Genomic DNA, 16,823 nt, shown 5'->3' on the forward strand with positions numbered 1-16,823 from the left:
AACTGGGCCATGGGGCGGAGTGCTAATTTCGAACATTGTACAATTGAAATTGACTGCGGGGTCCTCGCGAATTGGACGGGCGCGCGCTGAGCAGTGGCTGACGCACATCAGCATGATATCACCGTGCATTCCTGACAGAGCAGAAATCTTTTTCGCCCAAAAAACGTCGACGAGCATACGGCGCCGTATGTGCGTGCAAAACTATTTGGACTGCAGGTCACCTAGCTTGATTCCAGTGTCGATGGTGGTGTGCAAGGCGTCTCGTGTATTACTCATTAGTTCTGCCTTCACCACGTGAAGGCCTTGGGTTTTGCTCACCGTGGGTTATTGACCTTTACTTGTGTTACACGTTGAAGGAGAACAGAATGGGTTAGGCTACAGCCTGGTTTGAGGATCATGTGAAGGCCAGTGGCGAATCGGCCTCATTCACTGTGATTTCCTTCCCAGCTTGGCTCCATGAATGAAGCTGACATCGAATTGCACTGGTATCAATAAATTGATGCATGTCGCTCATTGGATGCTGTCACGTCTCCAACATCTGCCTCAGTCAATTGCATTCTCCCTATCATACTAACAGTATGTCGGTAGTCTGAGATACTCAGTAGCCAGTTCTGTAGCTAGAGTCTAATCCTTGAGATGTGAAATGCTATAATGTCTAGCAGTGTGCACTACAGCAAGGACGAGCATATGCTGAGCATACGCCGTCGTGCAGATGTGCCCATCACCACCATGATTGCGTTGCATACCTGCGATGCCCATCACCAGTGATCACCACCATGTGTTGGGTGTTTGCAAGGCCACCTGTCGCAGCATTGCGTCCGAGTACCGTGGACACAAATACACTATTGCAGTTCGAAGTCCTGTACCTGTATATGCCGTGACTGAGCATGGCATATGGATCAGGCTACTGGTGTAAATAGTTATAAAATTCAAATACCAAGCCGTGCAACGTGGGTCATCCTAATAAAGTTATTATTTTACTACAACGCACAATCAACGTCTAAGTCCTAGTAGGCTAGTACTGTAGTACAGGAGGCCTTGCCAAAGGGCGTTTTGAGCCCAACTACGTTATGTATGATCTGTGATCATTGTGCCTTTGTTCCGTCATCCGTATCATGTTGGGTAGATTCATATCCACCATATCCGGCTAGAAAACAGTACAGCAGCAGCAGCAGCAGTAGCACATACATGAACCGAGCACATGGAGCCCTTGTGCCTGATGCTCGTGTTGATAAACCCATGCAATTGTGTACCTTTGTACATGCACTGATTCTTTCATGGACGGGGGGGGGGGGGAAGACGCGGAACTGCTATACTGTCCGCGAATCTTCCTTAGCAGAACCATGCTAAACAATCACGCGTTTCGGACCCTGGATATTTACATGAGAGTCTGCACTACTGGAGCAACGGCATGATAATAATTATCTGCTGCGTTCCCAAATAGCAATTGTCACACAGAGTCTCATCCCACCTCCAATGTAGCCTACACCGCGAAACACAATAGTGATCTGCACAATGCAGAATCCGAGAATGGAAACACAGTCACTTACTAGTGTTTTTAGTTTTGCTTGTATCAGGTAGCAGTAGCATTTTAGCAGGCGGTTGCTCGCCATGTTAGACTTGGAGAAGGTACACTGAAAACGCAAACCCACCAGCCTATCTAAGCATAATTATCATGTTTATGTGCTGATGGCAAAACGGTTATCACGGAATCAAAATCAAGGATTGGGCTGGAGCTGGGTGGATTTCCTTAAAAGGCTCAATGTGGACAAGTGCTAGTGGCGCCCTGTACAGTAGCGAGTCATCCGATTAGATCTACAAGGTTGAAATTGTGACCGGCATGCTGAGACTTGCACTATTCGCACTGGAGTATGGCCAGTGAGTGTATGCCGTATAAGCAATATGTATTGCCCAGGGGAAAGGGAAGATTATCAGATTCCCCGAATTGAGTGTCGCTGACAGAAGCACGACCACAGGTCGCCTATCTAACACATTATGCAATGCTCAACAAGTTTATTCGCCACACCACGGTCCCAGTGGCGCCAGAATATGTTTGCTTGCATCTCGTCATTCAATCCGCAAGCGCATGCAATAGCGAAAGACTTCCTTTCAAGTATTCCTTCAAGTATTATTTGACTTTGTTGCAGCATTATATTTCTGGGGCTTGGGAGCCGCCCTAAAATGCATGCCAGCGTATGCTGACAACAGCTGTTAATTAAAATAATATTGAGATGATGTACCATACAATCATACTATTTTCCAGCCAGGACCTTAGACACTATGTTGTACCATACATGTACGTGTACGTGCTGAACCATCGCTACTATCCGCATGATTTCTGAATGCTCGCATCCATGGACGCATCAGGGTTGATGGACTGGCTAAACAAGGGCACCAGTAACTGGCGATTGTGAAACGCTTGCCAAGCAGTTTTCGCAAACGATAGCAGATTTTTGCGAGTGTGATGCGCAATGTCTGACTGAGATCACCCCTGGCGTTTGAGAACTGTTTAGCAGTGGGACCACCCAAGTGACAGCCTTCTGGACGTGTGGACAAGCCAAGAGAAGTCAGTCTGGAGCAAGAAAACAGGGTTCATGCACTAGTACTGTTGTAGTAGAACCTACGACGGAGATTGACGCATCACAATAAGATCACAGGCACACGGATTGGAACCTCAGTGACAAGCGACGGAAGACATGACGGCTCTCCGACGTCGACCATGCAGCCGAGTGCTGCAGACCATTGCTGAACCCTGCGTCAGAAGCGGACGAACTGTCCTCAGCCTGCCAGAAACTCACCAGTCTTTGGCATGCTTGTTCGCCTGTCTGGGTCCCAAAAGAGACAAGGGCAAAATAGTGCAACTCGTATTTTCACAGTATGTAGTATGCTGTGAGTCTTGTGACGGCTGGCTAGGGAATCTTTTGATCTGTCCCTGTCAAGGACCTGTCCGCCAAACAAACAACCCAAGTGCAGTATCGTGATAGAATTTGAGAGACAACGCATTTGTTTACATAGCAGTGGAAGTCACTTCAGTGTTCGCACTCTTGCAGTAAGCCGTAGATCTACACTCCGTCTTGCACAGCACCGACATTGCTCAAAAATGAAGAATGCTCGGATATGACGTACGTGTACGTCGGATACTAGGCAAACTTTCCTGTTCCCCAGGGGTGAGTTACGTTAGATCAGAGTTCATGTTGTAGATGTGCAGACATACATGTACAATAGCATACCGTATTATCTCCAGCGCAGTCTCTTCTAGAAGCCCAGTCTCTATTATAGGCGCGCTCCTAGAGGGCTTCGAAGATATACAAGCGCAGTCTCCAATATAAGCGCAGGGCTTATAATGGAGAACCGTATGGATCATGTTAATGCATGTTTGAAGTCACACAGTATCACATAAACACATGCCATGGTAAAAGTCTGTGATACCCGAGATCTAAAGTACAGACTCAGTGTACCAGGAAGCACAAAACTGCAGTCCCGATACCTGCTGAGAAACCTTCTGCTACTGATAATAATTATAATGAAAAATAGTGGGCAATGTACATGTACCAGGCGGTTGAAAAATTGTCAGCCCAGTCTCTAGTAAAAGTCCAGTCTCCAATATAAGCCCAGGGTCCAGACTGATTGAAAAAATATAAGCGCTGGGCGTATATTATTATAAATGGAGATAATACGGTGCTTACTACAGTCAGTTGTAAAGCAAGACAGGTAACACGAAGCAGTTATACAGCCGGACGCGCACCTCCAGACTCACTTGGTCTCTTCTCTTCCATAACTGGCAGAGGGACTTAAACGCTATCGCCGCAAGCTGCTTTCTGCGGGTGATATCCTCTGCATCACCAAGGAGAGAGCCGAGTTTCTTGACCATACGCCATGGCTCATCAGCACGATCGGCCTCTCGCTGGATGGCTGTGAATTCTGTCTTGGTCTGGTTGACGGTAAGGGACCATGTACCCAAGATGGTGTCAACTTGTGGCTCTAACATCCGAAGCCAATCACTAGAGATACTGATGAAGTCCACATCATTGGCGTACTCCACATCGTACGGAAGATGCTTGCTTTACAACTGCTCCACATGGGGCATCACTCGACAGACAATTGAAGCGCTGGAATCGTATCATCGGCGGCAACTTCGGCATATCTTGGGTATCAGGTGGCCCAACCGACTGTCGAACGATTTGGTTTACGAGCACTGCAGTGCTGCTCCACTTGGCAACATTCTGGTGAATGCAAGATGGCGGTTGTTTGGCCACATCCTGCGATCAGATGAGCACACACCGGCTAGGGAGGCCATGAGTGGATTCTTTGGCTGCTCCGTGCCGGGATACCGTGGGCGGCCGCGGATCACGCTACCAGTCCTGCTGAATCAAGACGCGGAGCGAGTCGGCTGCCGTCTGAGGACTCCAAGGGACTTGCAGCTGATGGCTCAGCGAGCACTGGATCGCCGTGAATGGACATATCTGTGCAACGCAGTTACAGATGCGTACAAGGCAGAGTACTGGTGAAGGAAGTTGGCACTGCAATGGTTTGAGCTACATTCTTTGTTGTTGGTAAGTTACTCTGATTATCCGTATTATCCGTATTCACATGGCCTTTGCCATTCATTCAGTATATTAATGTCATCAATAATGATATTCTTGTTTGTATTAGTTTATGTGACACCATTTTCTATTTTTCTTTGCCTGCCTGCCTGCTGGCGGCCTTTTTTCGCATGGTTCGGTGCAAGCGAATTTGGGCGAGCCCATTGACGCGGGAGCACAAATAATAATAATAATAATAATACTACAGTCAGACCTCGCTTGACCGCACGTATCCGCTTTCCACAAAACAATATCCGGATAGGCGAGGGAACCGGATCAAAACAATAAATAGCCGAACACACATAGTGTATGTATGCATGACATATGCTGTAAATCGGTAACCAAAGATTTTCTTCCGGATGGCGAGGGATCCGGATAAAAGAGGACCGGATAAGTGAGGTCAGACTGTACTCACTTTTTATTCTGTCTATGTCTTGAGTGAAAAGGCGACTCGATCGCCACACAGCAAAATAGATTGTGTGGGGGAGATAATTATAACTACGTTAGACCACGTATAGCCATCGCGAATTCGCGGTTGATTTTTACCGCTTGGTAAAGTCGATCGACAGAAGTAGGAAATACCTTATGAACATCTGCCGTACTTCGTGACGCAGAATCCTGGCGAGAAGTCAATCGGTGGACAGGTTGATGTGACGTTTCAACATACGAGCTAGTGGGTCTACCCAATACACTGTACTATCCAGTCGCAGGACGAGCTGCAGTACTGAGAACTAACTTGACAATAAAAAAACGACATGTAAAGGCACTGATCCAAATGAATTCCATTACATTTATCGGCAACAATGGAAACATCGGCCTTGCTTTCAGCAGGGAGTTGTAAACAGAATAATCGCTGATATCACATGCACAGGAAAAAAGTAGAGATCTGCTCTCTCCCGCCTTAATTAAGGTACATGTACAACACATCACATACCCCAAAGAGCCAAACCCGAGATACTGAGAAGCGTGCAGGAAACGTCAGTCCTGAACAGGGTTGTTGTCGTGGTATCCTCTTTTGAGTTTGGATAAAAGTGTACTTGTATTAAAGGACAAAAATGTTACGACTTATGACTCACTGTCTACCAATATAACCAGAACATATTACTCCTTGTCATGTTGTCGCACTAGCTGACTCCATAATTATGATCTGAATATATTGGTGGACAGTTCGTCATAACTCGTAACATTTGTTGTCCTTACTCTAATCTACATGTACGTGTATAATAATTACATTGGCTCTTCTTCCGAGTTGAATTTATGAGTTTATTATTATCACTGTATTTGAATTTATCCTACATAACAGAGTTCGGACCATTGCTAACAGTAACTTGCAATAGTTGGGTTACACATTAAGGCGCTGGTGGCGCTAGTGACCGACAGTAGTTCTATAGGGACATGAAGAAAACAAAGCCCAGATAAGACGAAGACTACGATCACGACCATCATGACGACTACCACCGCCACTGGTGAGCAGCAACAGCAGCAACACGACCACCGCCACTGCCAGCAGCAACCATAGCCAGCAATCGCATGTCATCACGTACATTGAAAATCAACATAATTTTGCGAATCGACCTTTTTTTCAGGATCACTTTTCAACGAGGACGAAGCAAAGTCGGCCGAACGAAGCATAGAGGAAGAAAATCACCCTCTCGACTTCACCATCACGATACTGACATAGATACGAGATGAAACAACTAAAAAATCCACAAGAAAACTGTACGGCCATCATCGCGCTGACTTTGGTCTGACTTTGGTCTGAGAATTTCTATCACGATCAAAAATGTACAAGGAGCATTCAAAAATAAGCCACAGACGTACCTTTATCGCTTTCTACTCCTTTTTCAAGGCACAAAAGTCGACTCTCCACTATCAAACCAGGAACCAGACATACCAGTGGTCCTTTTCAGCTGCTCCACGAGCGCAGGAAATGTTCACCAAGGGGCGCAGAGCAGCATCCATTCCAGAAAAAGAGCTAAAATACGAGTGAGACTGCATGCCTGAGTACATGAGTACATGTATGAGTACATGCAGAAAATAGTCAATTTCAGCGTTTCTGCTCCAAACAGCAACTAGCTTCGACTAGAAACAAAGATTACACCAAAGGATCAAACAACAACCATTTTCTGCAGTTTTTTTGCAGATGGCTTCCTTGTGCTTGGCCCAGCACGTCAAAAATCACACCTCGGAGGAGTACAAAAATTACAACTCTCAGATGTCCTAGATTGCTGGCCATGACCACCACCATTGCCAGCAGCAGCAGCAACACCACCACCGCCGACAGGCTGAGTCACAGCAGCAGCAACATTCTTACTATTACGCCGCAGACCATTCCACTAACAAACATTAATTCATATAAACAACAGAATCAATACCGGCACCACCTCCAGCACCAGCACGACAGTCCAACATCGACGGCAGGAGCAGCAACAACCTCTTATTGCCAAGAGGATATTGCCAGAATGAAGAATAATGATTAAATTACTGGCACACACATATCCATGTAAGAAGGCCTTCGGCCTGTGGGAATGCCCTACGAGAGAGCTTGGAAGCTCAGGGCCCTACGCTATGCTTTTTTGCCTTGATGACCTAGACAAAAAAAAGCATAGGGATGTTATAAATTCTTTAAAAAAAAATTCTTTTTTTAAGACATACATGTAACCTGGGATTCGAACCCGCACTATCGCACTATCGCGCGCCCTGCATGCATCCCCCGATACACTTCACATACATACAAATTCTTCCAAGTTGTTTCACATTGTGATCTTGCAATTGAAAGCCCTATTTGAATATGCATTGTGGCCAGCCGTCTTTGATGGCACGGTACGGTAGGGGGATAGGTACGGGACAGGTACGATCGAGGGTAATACGACACCGTCTCCCGTACCGTACCGTACCATCAAACACAGCTGGCCACATACAGCTGCCTGCAATATTCAAATAGGGCTTTCAAACGCAAGATAATAACGTGAAGCAACTTGGAAGAATGGGTATGAATGCGAAGTGTATGGGGGAATGCATGTAGGGCGATAGTGCGGGTTCGAATCCCAGGATATGCCTGGAAAAAAAATAGGAGAATTGAAAAATTTATAACATCCTATGCTTTTTTGCCGTCAGATACGGATAGCGCCAGGCGTGACACAAAAAAACAAACAAACACACAAATACCAAACGAGAGAGCTTGGAAGCTCAGGACGTGACGCGCAATTTAACGTCAAATTTGAAATCGATTGGTTTTTTTGCTCTCACATGCATCCATTGCTCAATCATGCATCATTTGCATATGACAAACTTTGGCCTGCGATTTACTTTGGCCGGTTGGTACCAAGCGGCGAAATCAGCGAAATTAAATCGCCAGCGAAAATTAGTTAATTTTAATACAGTAATCGGATTTTCAGGCCTTTTTGCAGTAGGATCGCCAGATTCAAAAAAGCCGTCTAAAAGTTGCACTTTTATTTGCAGTCGCGGGAAATTTGAAGCCCTCCGTGGACGAAAATTCTCAAGGCAACAATATGCCGACGAAAACAAAGACAACCACCGCACTGAAAATACTCCACTTCGCTTGCATTCCGTACGCTCTACCCAATCCTACACATACAGAGTCCCCTGAGATTTTTTAGCGAAGGCCACAGATGAGAAATAGTGTCGTCTTCGTCGGCTCTCTGGAAGGTAAATCAATTCTTGGATTCAAAACGTCCCTCCGAAGATTTCGTGCCGCATTGTTTGGCACTAGCCGATTTCAATTCTTTTTGCATGTGTGCACAGATATTGCTTCCATCTGTCGGTGACAGGATTCTCTTTAGTGCCAGTTACCCGATTACTCTGTACTCGCCAGGTTTTCGGCTTGCCATATTTTTAGTGGAAATTCGTGTCATACAGTCATAATAATACTATACTCTCGTACTGAGTAGAAGGTGAACCTCTTTCAGTACTCGGTGTATGGTGTCAATGGAAAATAATACAAAAACAGTGATGGAAGCTGGCAACAATGGCACAATGATCACACCATAATAATAATTAATGAAAGGAAACGGCCAATTTCAATAATAGAAATGGGACGAACAACTTCTGGAGATAAACTTCATCCTGGTCAGCAATGCGGTCCAGATTGCGCAATTTGCAAACAGCCAACATACAAGTTTACACATCCACAAATGATACAGGACTGGGAAGCTATAAAGCTGTCAACAGCCGTACCAAATACTGCATGTGTATGCTGGCCTTGCGTGAAGGCACTGCGAAATGGCTGCCAGCGAGGAGCAGCCGGCAAACCGGCAAAGCCACTGTGCAGTGTTGACGACTGTGAGAGTGAAATGCACTGCCATGATGCATCCCAGCAGCCAATGTGCAACCTACATTATAACCAGGCATACAATAGACCTGCATGCGGAATGTGCAAACAGCGCCTACAACCACCGAGGCGGAAGTCACCAAACTTTCCTTCAATCCAGCATTTCCTGCAAGTAAACTGTGAGACAGAGGTCATACCGGAGGATTGGTACTGCACCACATGCTACAATGCCCAGCTTAATATACTGAGAGACATTGGCGGGACTGGTGATGACGCACCGGCCAGCACAGATCACCAGCTGCAGTCCCTCATCACTAGCATTGATCAGTCACTGGCACGTGGGCATGATGCGCAGCTGGTAGCTGAACGTTTCGCCGCTGAGCAATTGCTTCATCGGGGAGCTGTCCTTCTGGTGACTGTACACGAGGTGTATGAGGAAGCAGACAAGGAGCAAACTGGAAGGAACGCTAGGTGGCTGCTCTATCGTTTGATACATCGTCTTGACCACCATGCCTCAATTAAAAAACTTGGTGCGTCCCGGAAGCATGGAATCATGCTTCACCGAAATGGGTCAGACACGCTGCAGTCACTCTACTACTCCATGGTGGAGCAGCGACGGAATCTTCTACAGCAGAGGCAAGAACCAGCCGCCCTGAGCACAGCAACACATACAAGCAGTACCAACAACAGCGACAACTCCAGAATGGCTACACTGTTGGAAGAAGTGTCCACAATGATAAACAAGAAAGTGAAAGGACAGGCACAACTTTTTCATGGGAAAGAGTACGCAAATGGTACGGTACTATCCGAAGCAGATTTCAGTGATATCATTGCAGACATGGATTCAGATTTATGGCAGACAGTGTGGCGCATGGTGTACGGCAACGAGTACACTAATTGCCAAGCCACAGAGTCACAATTTGAACATACAAAGAAGATGCGCTGCCTTAACATTGTAGCATGTATGCTTCATGCATCAATGCCATCATGTACATACCCAATACATACCCTCCTGAGCGACGCCGTGGAGACTTATAGTCATTCAAACGAGCTGATGAAAATCCTTGCCAAGCTTGGAATAGTTGCTGGACGAGATACATTCGATCGCTACAAGATGGCAATGGTTGACCAACATATGTCCGCTGGAGTTCAGAAAGACATGATGTTGCATACATTTTCCCTTGCATCTGTGGATAATATCGACAAAGATATGCAGTGGCAAAGAGTGAGCTGCGAAGACAGCCGGCGTGGTTTCCATGGCACCACAATACAACACGTAAACCCTATGCCGATTACGTGTCCGGCGTCAACATCGCCAACTGACCTAATGCCCGGTCACAGTGACAGGTTTCTGTGCTCAACAAGCAATTATGAGCCAGCCACTAAGAGAACTCGCCGAAGAACCCAGAAGGAGCTCCAGAGCGCAGCAACAACCTCAGCTAGTGGTGAAGTAAACGCAGCAAATGTACAATCAACAACAGGAGGAGCAACAGAAGCAGCAATGCCATTGGAAGCATCAACAGCTGCAGCATGGTCGCCAGCAGTGGCAGCAGCACCACAGCCGGCCACAGCCGCACAAACTGATACAACAGCACAGCCAGCTGAAGTACCAGAAGAGCCAGTCGCAGCTCCAATCGTAACAGCATCAACGCAAATCTCCTCCTCATCATCAGCAGCAGCAACGCCATGTTCAGCCACAACAGCCACACCGGTACTAGCAAAACCAGTTGCAACAACAGGAGAGGCAACAGCAGCAACAGCAGCACCGACAATTGCAGCAGCTACGTCACCTGCAGCACCCAGCATTAACACAACAGCAAGAACTGGTGCAGTTACAAACATGGTTGTGGCGCCGTTGAATCAGGAGACATGCTTAAGATTTTCTGGCTCAGAATGTTGGTACGACAGGAGTGTACTTACACTAGACAATTTCAAAATGGGAGCTCAGGAGACCATCGAACTGGATCGCCTGAAAGAGCAGCTGAAAGCGTACACTTCTGCCGAGCAACAGACTGGCCTGAAACCGTTTTTCACGCAGGTATTCAAGGACAAACCTGCGGAAGAGTCTAACATTGTGTACCTCGGCGTAATTAACGAGCCAGCAGACTCCAAAACAACAATGAAGTCTGTGCTAGATAAGCTGCATGGCATCTACGGCGTTGGCAAAATTACAAAATGGCTTTGCGTGGTTGGAGACGGCAAAACTTATGACCATTTGCTAAACCTGCAGTCAGAGTACGGCAGTGAGCTCGATTGGGTTGTGCCATTCATTGGCGATTGGCACACGCTCAAAGCTCTGCAACCCGTACTGATGAGGGTGTACTGGGACGCGGGCCTGAAGCAACTTGCGAGAGCAATGGGATTCAAAGGTGAAGCTCTCACCAGCCTTGAGAAATGTGGCAATTTCCGGAAGACGCACAACTTCATTCTGTCTGCATACCAAGTGATAACAATGTCCTTGGACGCATGCTCGGCAACGTACAGCGATGCACAATGCAAGTACGATGAGGTGTGGGAATTTTGGAGTGCGTTCGCCAGCAGAGATTGCATTGTTTACATTGCTCTTTGGGTAGCCATTCGGTCACGCAACTGGCAACTGCGTATTGCAGCACTGAAAATGGCTGCCCCACTGTTTCATGCTCTGGACCGAACGTTCTATTTGCGGTTGGTGCCAAGACACCTAAGCCACATGGGCGCTTTGCCACAAGAGATCCAGCAGCATTTCCAGAATGGAGGGTTTGCGGTTGGCCTCTCGAAGACGTCATTCAACACAGTTGGAATTGACGAGGCACACGAAATGTGCATTAATCGCAACTTAAAAAAAGCGCTAGTGACACCTGATGCGGATTACTTCGACCGTCAAGTGCACTACTTGCCACAAAGAGCGCACATGATGTCCAATCTTTCAGCACAGCTCTTTCCCACAATTAACCCAAGCAAAGAGAAGAGTACATCCGGAGCCACAAGCGGGACCACTCCAAGCGAAGCTGTGTTTAAAGGCAACTGCCAAGCCATGGAGAAACTCCTAACAGATGCAGGCCTGTTCCACAACAATGGCCCACGGGTACTGCACAACGTGTTCACTGGTGAAGTGGCTACGCAAGAAATGAGAGCAGATTTGTTAAGTTTTTACAGTACTGGCACACGGACATACCTTGCGTATGTTGAGAGTCGGATCCTCCGCATCCCAAGCGCTAGCCCTCCTCAACGACAGCATCGATTGCGTACCTTTGCAAAGGCAAGCGAGAGGAAGAAAGCCCACAGCCAGAAAAACAAAGACAACAAACTGGTCACAACGTGCCTCAAACGCCGCCTTGCTTTCTCGCAGACACATGGCACAACTGCAAATGGCATTGGCGAACAGCTGATTGTGACACCCCGTGCTCTTACAGACGATGGCAGGCTGCCAAGGAAAGGTGTTAAATCGACTGTCACTAAATTCTTTGAAGGCCGGTATGATGGTATCATCACAGCAAAACTTCCCTCACAGATGCTAACAGCTACGACAGCCATCATCCATGATGCTATGTTCGTGATTAACACCTCACCAATCGGTACTCACCGGACATTCGCGGATTATGCCACGTTCCTCATCCAACGGTGGATCACGCCTTGGTATAGGTTGGGCATACAGTCGGTTCACCTGGTCTTCGACCACCCAAACGTAGCTGGTGTCAGCCCAAAGGATCTTCTCCGAGAGCAACGTGATGCCGTGGGCGATGCGTCTACCCTGTGCACATCAGAGCTGTGCTGCAACCATGAGTCAATCACTGGAGACATGGCACTGCCAAAGAGCTGGAGGAAGTTCTTGTCTTGTCGGAAATGCAAGAGAATGTTAGTTAATTTCATTACCACATTTAGCCTCTTCAATTCCCTGCACTTTCTCCGGCAACCGCATCAAGCCTTTGTGACTGGAGGTGGCTTGGACGGGGAATTCACTGGCAAGGCACTTGGGACAGCGTACGGTGATCCAGTGGTAAAACAGCTAGACGTGTATGCGTCCGATGCAGAAGAGGCCGACTCTCGAGTGTGGCGTCACGCGGCAGCAAACGACCCAGTAGTCGTGTACAGTCCAGACACGGATACCTATCATGTCGCCCTATCTGGACGGGAAGTCGCAGACAGAAGTATAGCTGTACAACTGGATATGCCTGGTGCACCGGAACGGAAGTTTTTGCTCCTAAGCAAATTGGCCAAGGCCATCAATGGCGATCCAGATTTGGCCAAGGTGCCCAGCGATAGTCGTCTGATGCTACTGCAAGCACTATTCGTTCTGACTGGGTGTGACTACTTGTCCTACTTCTCTGGCATCAGCAAATTAACATTCTACAAGATCATGTTCCAATATGCTTCATTCATCACGAGCGGCGTGGATGCATTGGGACTGCTGAGTGACACACACAGGCAGAACGGACAGCGTGGATACTTGGCATTCCTACGACTCGTGGGCACAGCATACTATCAAAAGCATGTTGCAGCTTTTGAAGCCAACAGCCCGCACGCATTGTTCAAACAACAAGCTACAGAGACACCAGTCGACCAGCACAATACCTGGCTGTCAAAGATCAGGGATGCTGTTTGGCAACGAGTTGATGCGGAAGATGATTGTGTACCATCAGCGTCTGCCCTGCTTCTTCACTGGAAACGTGCTTGCTGGGTATTGGATATGTGGCGCCAGGCTGAGCGACCCACAGTACAGTGCCCACCATTGAATGGAAATGGGTGGCTTTTGTGTGACAATGCACTTTCTATTCATTGGGAGCTAGAGGAGCATGCAGAGGTGGTGAGGCAACGGGTCTTGGCTTTGACCAAGGGTTGCAGCTGCAAGAAGGGTAGCTGCGAATCAAAGCGATGCAAATGCCGGAAATCTGGCAAAATCTGTGGTCCTGGGTGCAAATGTCGCCACTGCACCAACACGGGCAGGCTTGTAGTGTCCCTGGAACACAGCAGCAGCAGCAGTGAATCCTCCAGTGACGATGAATCTGAACAAACCCAACAACAGCAAATCACAGTGGGTGATAATGAGAGAGGCACAATGGCCATGGAGAGCCTAAATGGTGACATGGACAGTGACAATGATATCACATGCTGACGTACAAGGTATGTTGATATATGACGGTAGTGGTACAGTAGCAGTAATGAGATGTTGATCTACGTTCACTTTCAGAGCTGCGGATCCATTGGGATAACCAATTAACACCACAACTGGTGATACTGCTCCTTATTTTAATGGCATTCAGTGGCATGATAGGAGTTATCAGTGTAAAATTAATCTTGGCCATAACACACATTTAATTTCATGAAGAGGCTTCACTAGTTAGAATGTTAGATGTGTTGGCTAGGGTTTACCGGGTGTTAGCGGCCGTCGTGAGTTCCCTTCCGGAACGGACACGATAATTTACTTTACTTCCAGTACATGTTCCACTCTACGTCTCTTCCATATCATCCATTCAAATAATTCTGACAAAGGATTCGACGTTGTATCTTTTCTGTGCCCTACACAGCTTTATACGCACGTCCTTCTGACTAACACATCACAGTAAAAATGAAGCATATAATGACGTCAATACTATCAATGTGGCAAGAATATTAATGGATCAAGCAAGATCGTTGCTGCCAAACAGATCAGGGCACCACTGATTGAAACTTACTATTTCAGGTCGAAGCATTATGGAATACACGGTAAGTACCTTATACCCTTCGCTCTTAGTCACCAGATACATTACATATGCATATCCACCTTCATTAATTTACTGGTGTATTATTTTAGCAAAACAAATTCATCAGCATTATGGAATGCACGACAATTACTTTATACCATTCGCTCTTTGTCAATAGATGCGGCAGACATGCATTGTCCATGATTGCTATGCTAAACAGAGACATATTGCCCCTGATTATGCGAAAATATTAGTCGTGATTTTTCACATAATAGCAACACACCTTTGGGAATTTCGTGCCGCGTTGTGTGGCAAGCACGTACACTGCTTTCTTTTGTTGCTTGATAAACTAGAGTGTTGCGGTAACCTACCCACCAAGTGGCTTTAGTGCCAGTTATACAGTTTTCACTTACCAGCCAGTTCTTTCGAGCCCAATGATTGATGAATGCAAATGGAAATGACGAGTGTCCAACAAACATCAGCCGTGTAACTGCGCTTCACGCAGCCCATCCTCAAACTAATATCATATTGGGGTAGAAGGTATCCCTACGGAGTCGAAAACACCCTTTGATTGCCCTTGGCCGGCCTCTGAGACGACGAGGGCCAGGCAGAGTCCTCCACAAATTTCGGAATTTCGGCCATTCCTGAAGGCCTGAAAAGACAGCGTCATGGGGGCTTTGTTTCCCGCGGTTGCAAATAAAACTGGCCCTTGAGTAGGGCTTGGCGATCCTACTGTTTGTAGCAATACATGTACATTGACCTGTTGAGCCAATGACGACGCCGAATGCATGGTTGCCTGTGGAGCACATTACATAGCTTTACAGTCTCCTAAAATACGTAACCTGTCCGACGGCAAAAGAGGCCGCAGATTTAGTTTTTCTGCGCGTCGACGGGATGTCTGCGACGCGAAAGTTCAGTTCGTGTTATTTTGGTCGCACGTCGAAAAATCAACGCGAGCGACCTGCTGCTCACGTCGAAATTTGGACATTACATAACTCTACAGTCTCCTAAAATACGTATCCTGTCCGACGGCAAAAGAGGCTGCAGATTTAGTTTTTCTGCGCGTCGACGGGATGTCTGTCCTGACGTTTACTGGGACCGCTGACTCTGCCGATCACGGGCGTTCTGTACTCGACGGGATGTCTGTCCTGACGTTTCCTGGGACCGGCTTAGACTCTGCCGATCACGGGCGTTCTGGACTCAACGGGATGTCTGTCCTGACGTTGCCTGGACCGGCTGACTCTGCCGATCACGGGCGTTCTGGAGTCGACGGGATCTCTCTTCCGACGTTTCCTGTGACTGGCGCTGAATCGCTCGTTCACGCTTATTTTGGACACGACGGGATCTCTCTTCCAAAGTATGTTTATGCTGGTGCATCCTATCACCTATTCGGCGTCTATTCTAATTTAATTTCCTCCTCGTCTCCCTATTTCTTTCCAAATCTCCCTCTACATCAGGGAGTCGTATACATAATACGACGAATATTGGTACGGTACGGGACAGATACAGGAGCCCGCAAATATTGTGGACAGCTGTGATGTACAATCCTGTAGAGCCTTTGTAGTCACAGCTACAGATACGGGACAGATACGGGACAGATACAAGATAGCTCCAGCCGTGACACAAACAAACAAACAAACAAACACCAAATTAAAGCTGTGTGGACCCTGGCTAGCGCCAGACGTTACTGAAGTAACGTCTTCTGCATAGCTACGGGAATTAAAAAATTAATAAATAATAATAATAATCCATGTACATGTATACATGTATACCCGAACAGCGCTAGCCATGAGGGCACATACATGTATCTGCCAGTATGCCAATAATAGAGAGCTTTTTTTTTTAAAGATGCACGCTATTTCTGACGTGACGGGAAAAGCTCAGCTCGCCTTATTTAGCTCGCACGTTGGAAAACAACGCGGGCGACCTGCAGCTCGTGTCGAAACCTGGAGTTTTACGCCAAATTTGACATGAAATTGCGCGTCCCGTCAGAAACAACGTGCATCTTAGCCTCACTATTAAATAAACAGATAATGTTACATGCGTAACAATTGACCTCTTGACTTTCCAAGTGTTTTTTTCGAAGGAAGGTCAAGAAGTCAAACAGCGTGGTTTATTATGTGCACTTGACAGGCTGTTATTTCAAATGGTGAACGGTACTATTCGGCCAATAAAATGTAAAGAACTCTTCCTCTCCTCCATGCGCTCTCACGGCCGACTCACTGCTACCCTCGGTAGCCATTACACACACCAACCAAGGAAGGGTTGCGGATAGATACTGAAATTCCT

General features: G+C 47.0%; 1 protein-coding gene across 5 annotated transcripts; it reads right to left on the reverse strand.

Moving 5' to 3' along the window:
* Window positions 1-8,425: 8,425 nt before the first annotated feature.
* On the reverse strand, window positions 8,426-15,261 carry LOC135829817 (uncharacterized). 5 transcript variants are annotated; one of them, XR_010555930.1, is made up of 5 exons: window positions 14,948-15,261; window positions 12,437-13,856; window positions 12,029-12,102; window positions 9,883-10,016; window positions 8,426-9,526 (listed from the first exon to the last, which is right to left on the reverse strand). XR_010555930.1 is itself a non-coding variant. In XM_065342207.1 (5 exons), exons 2-5 carry the CDS (start codon window positions 12,441-12,443, stop codon window positions 9,426-9,428), a joined length of 372 nt encoding a protein of 123 aa, XP_065198279.1. In that variant the 5' UTR covers window positions 12,444-13,856; window positions 14,948-15,261; the 3' UTR covers window positions 8,426-9,425. The 5 variants fall into 5 exon arrangements, 1 of the variants encoding a protein (XP_065198279.1); XR_010555927.1 differs by having other exon boundaries at window positions 9,883-10,061; XR_010555928.1 differs by having other exon boundaries at window positions 9,883-10,664.
* Window positions 15,262-16,823: the final 1,562 nt, after the last annotated feature.

The sequence above is a fragment of the Sycon ciliatum genome, chromosome 13, assembly GCF_964019385.1.
Source record: "Sycon ciliatum chromosome 13, ocSycCili1.1, whole genome shotgun sequence".
Lineage (NCBI taxonomy): Eukaryota > Metazoa > Porifera > Calcarea > Leucosolenida > Sycettidae > Sycon > Sycon ciliatum.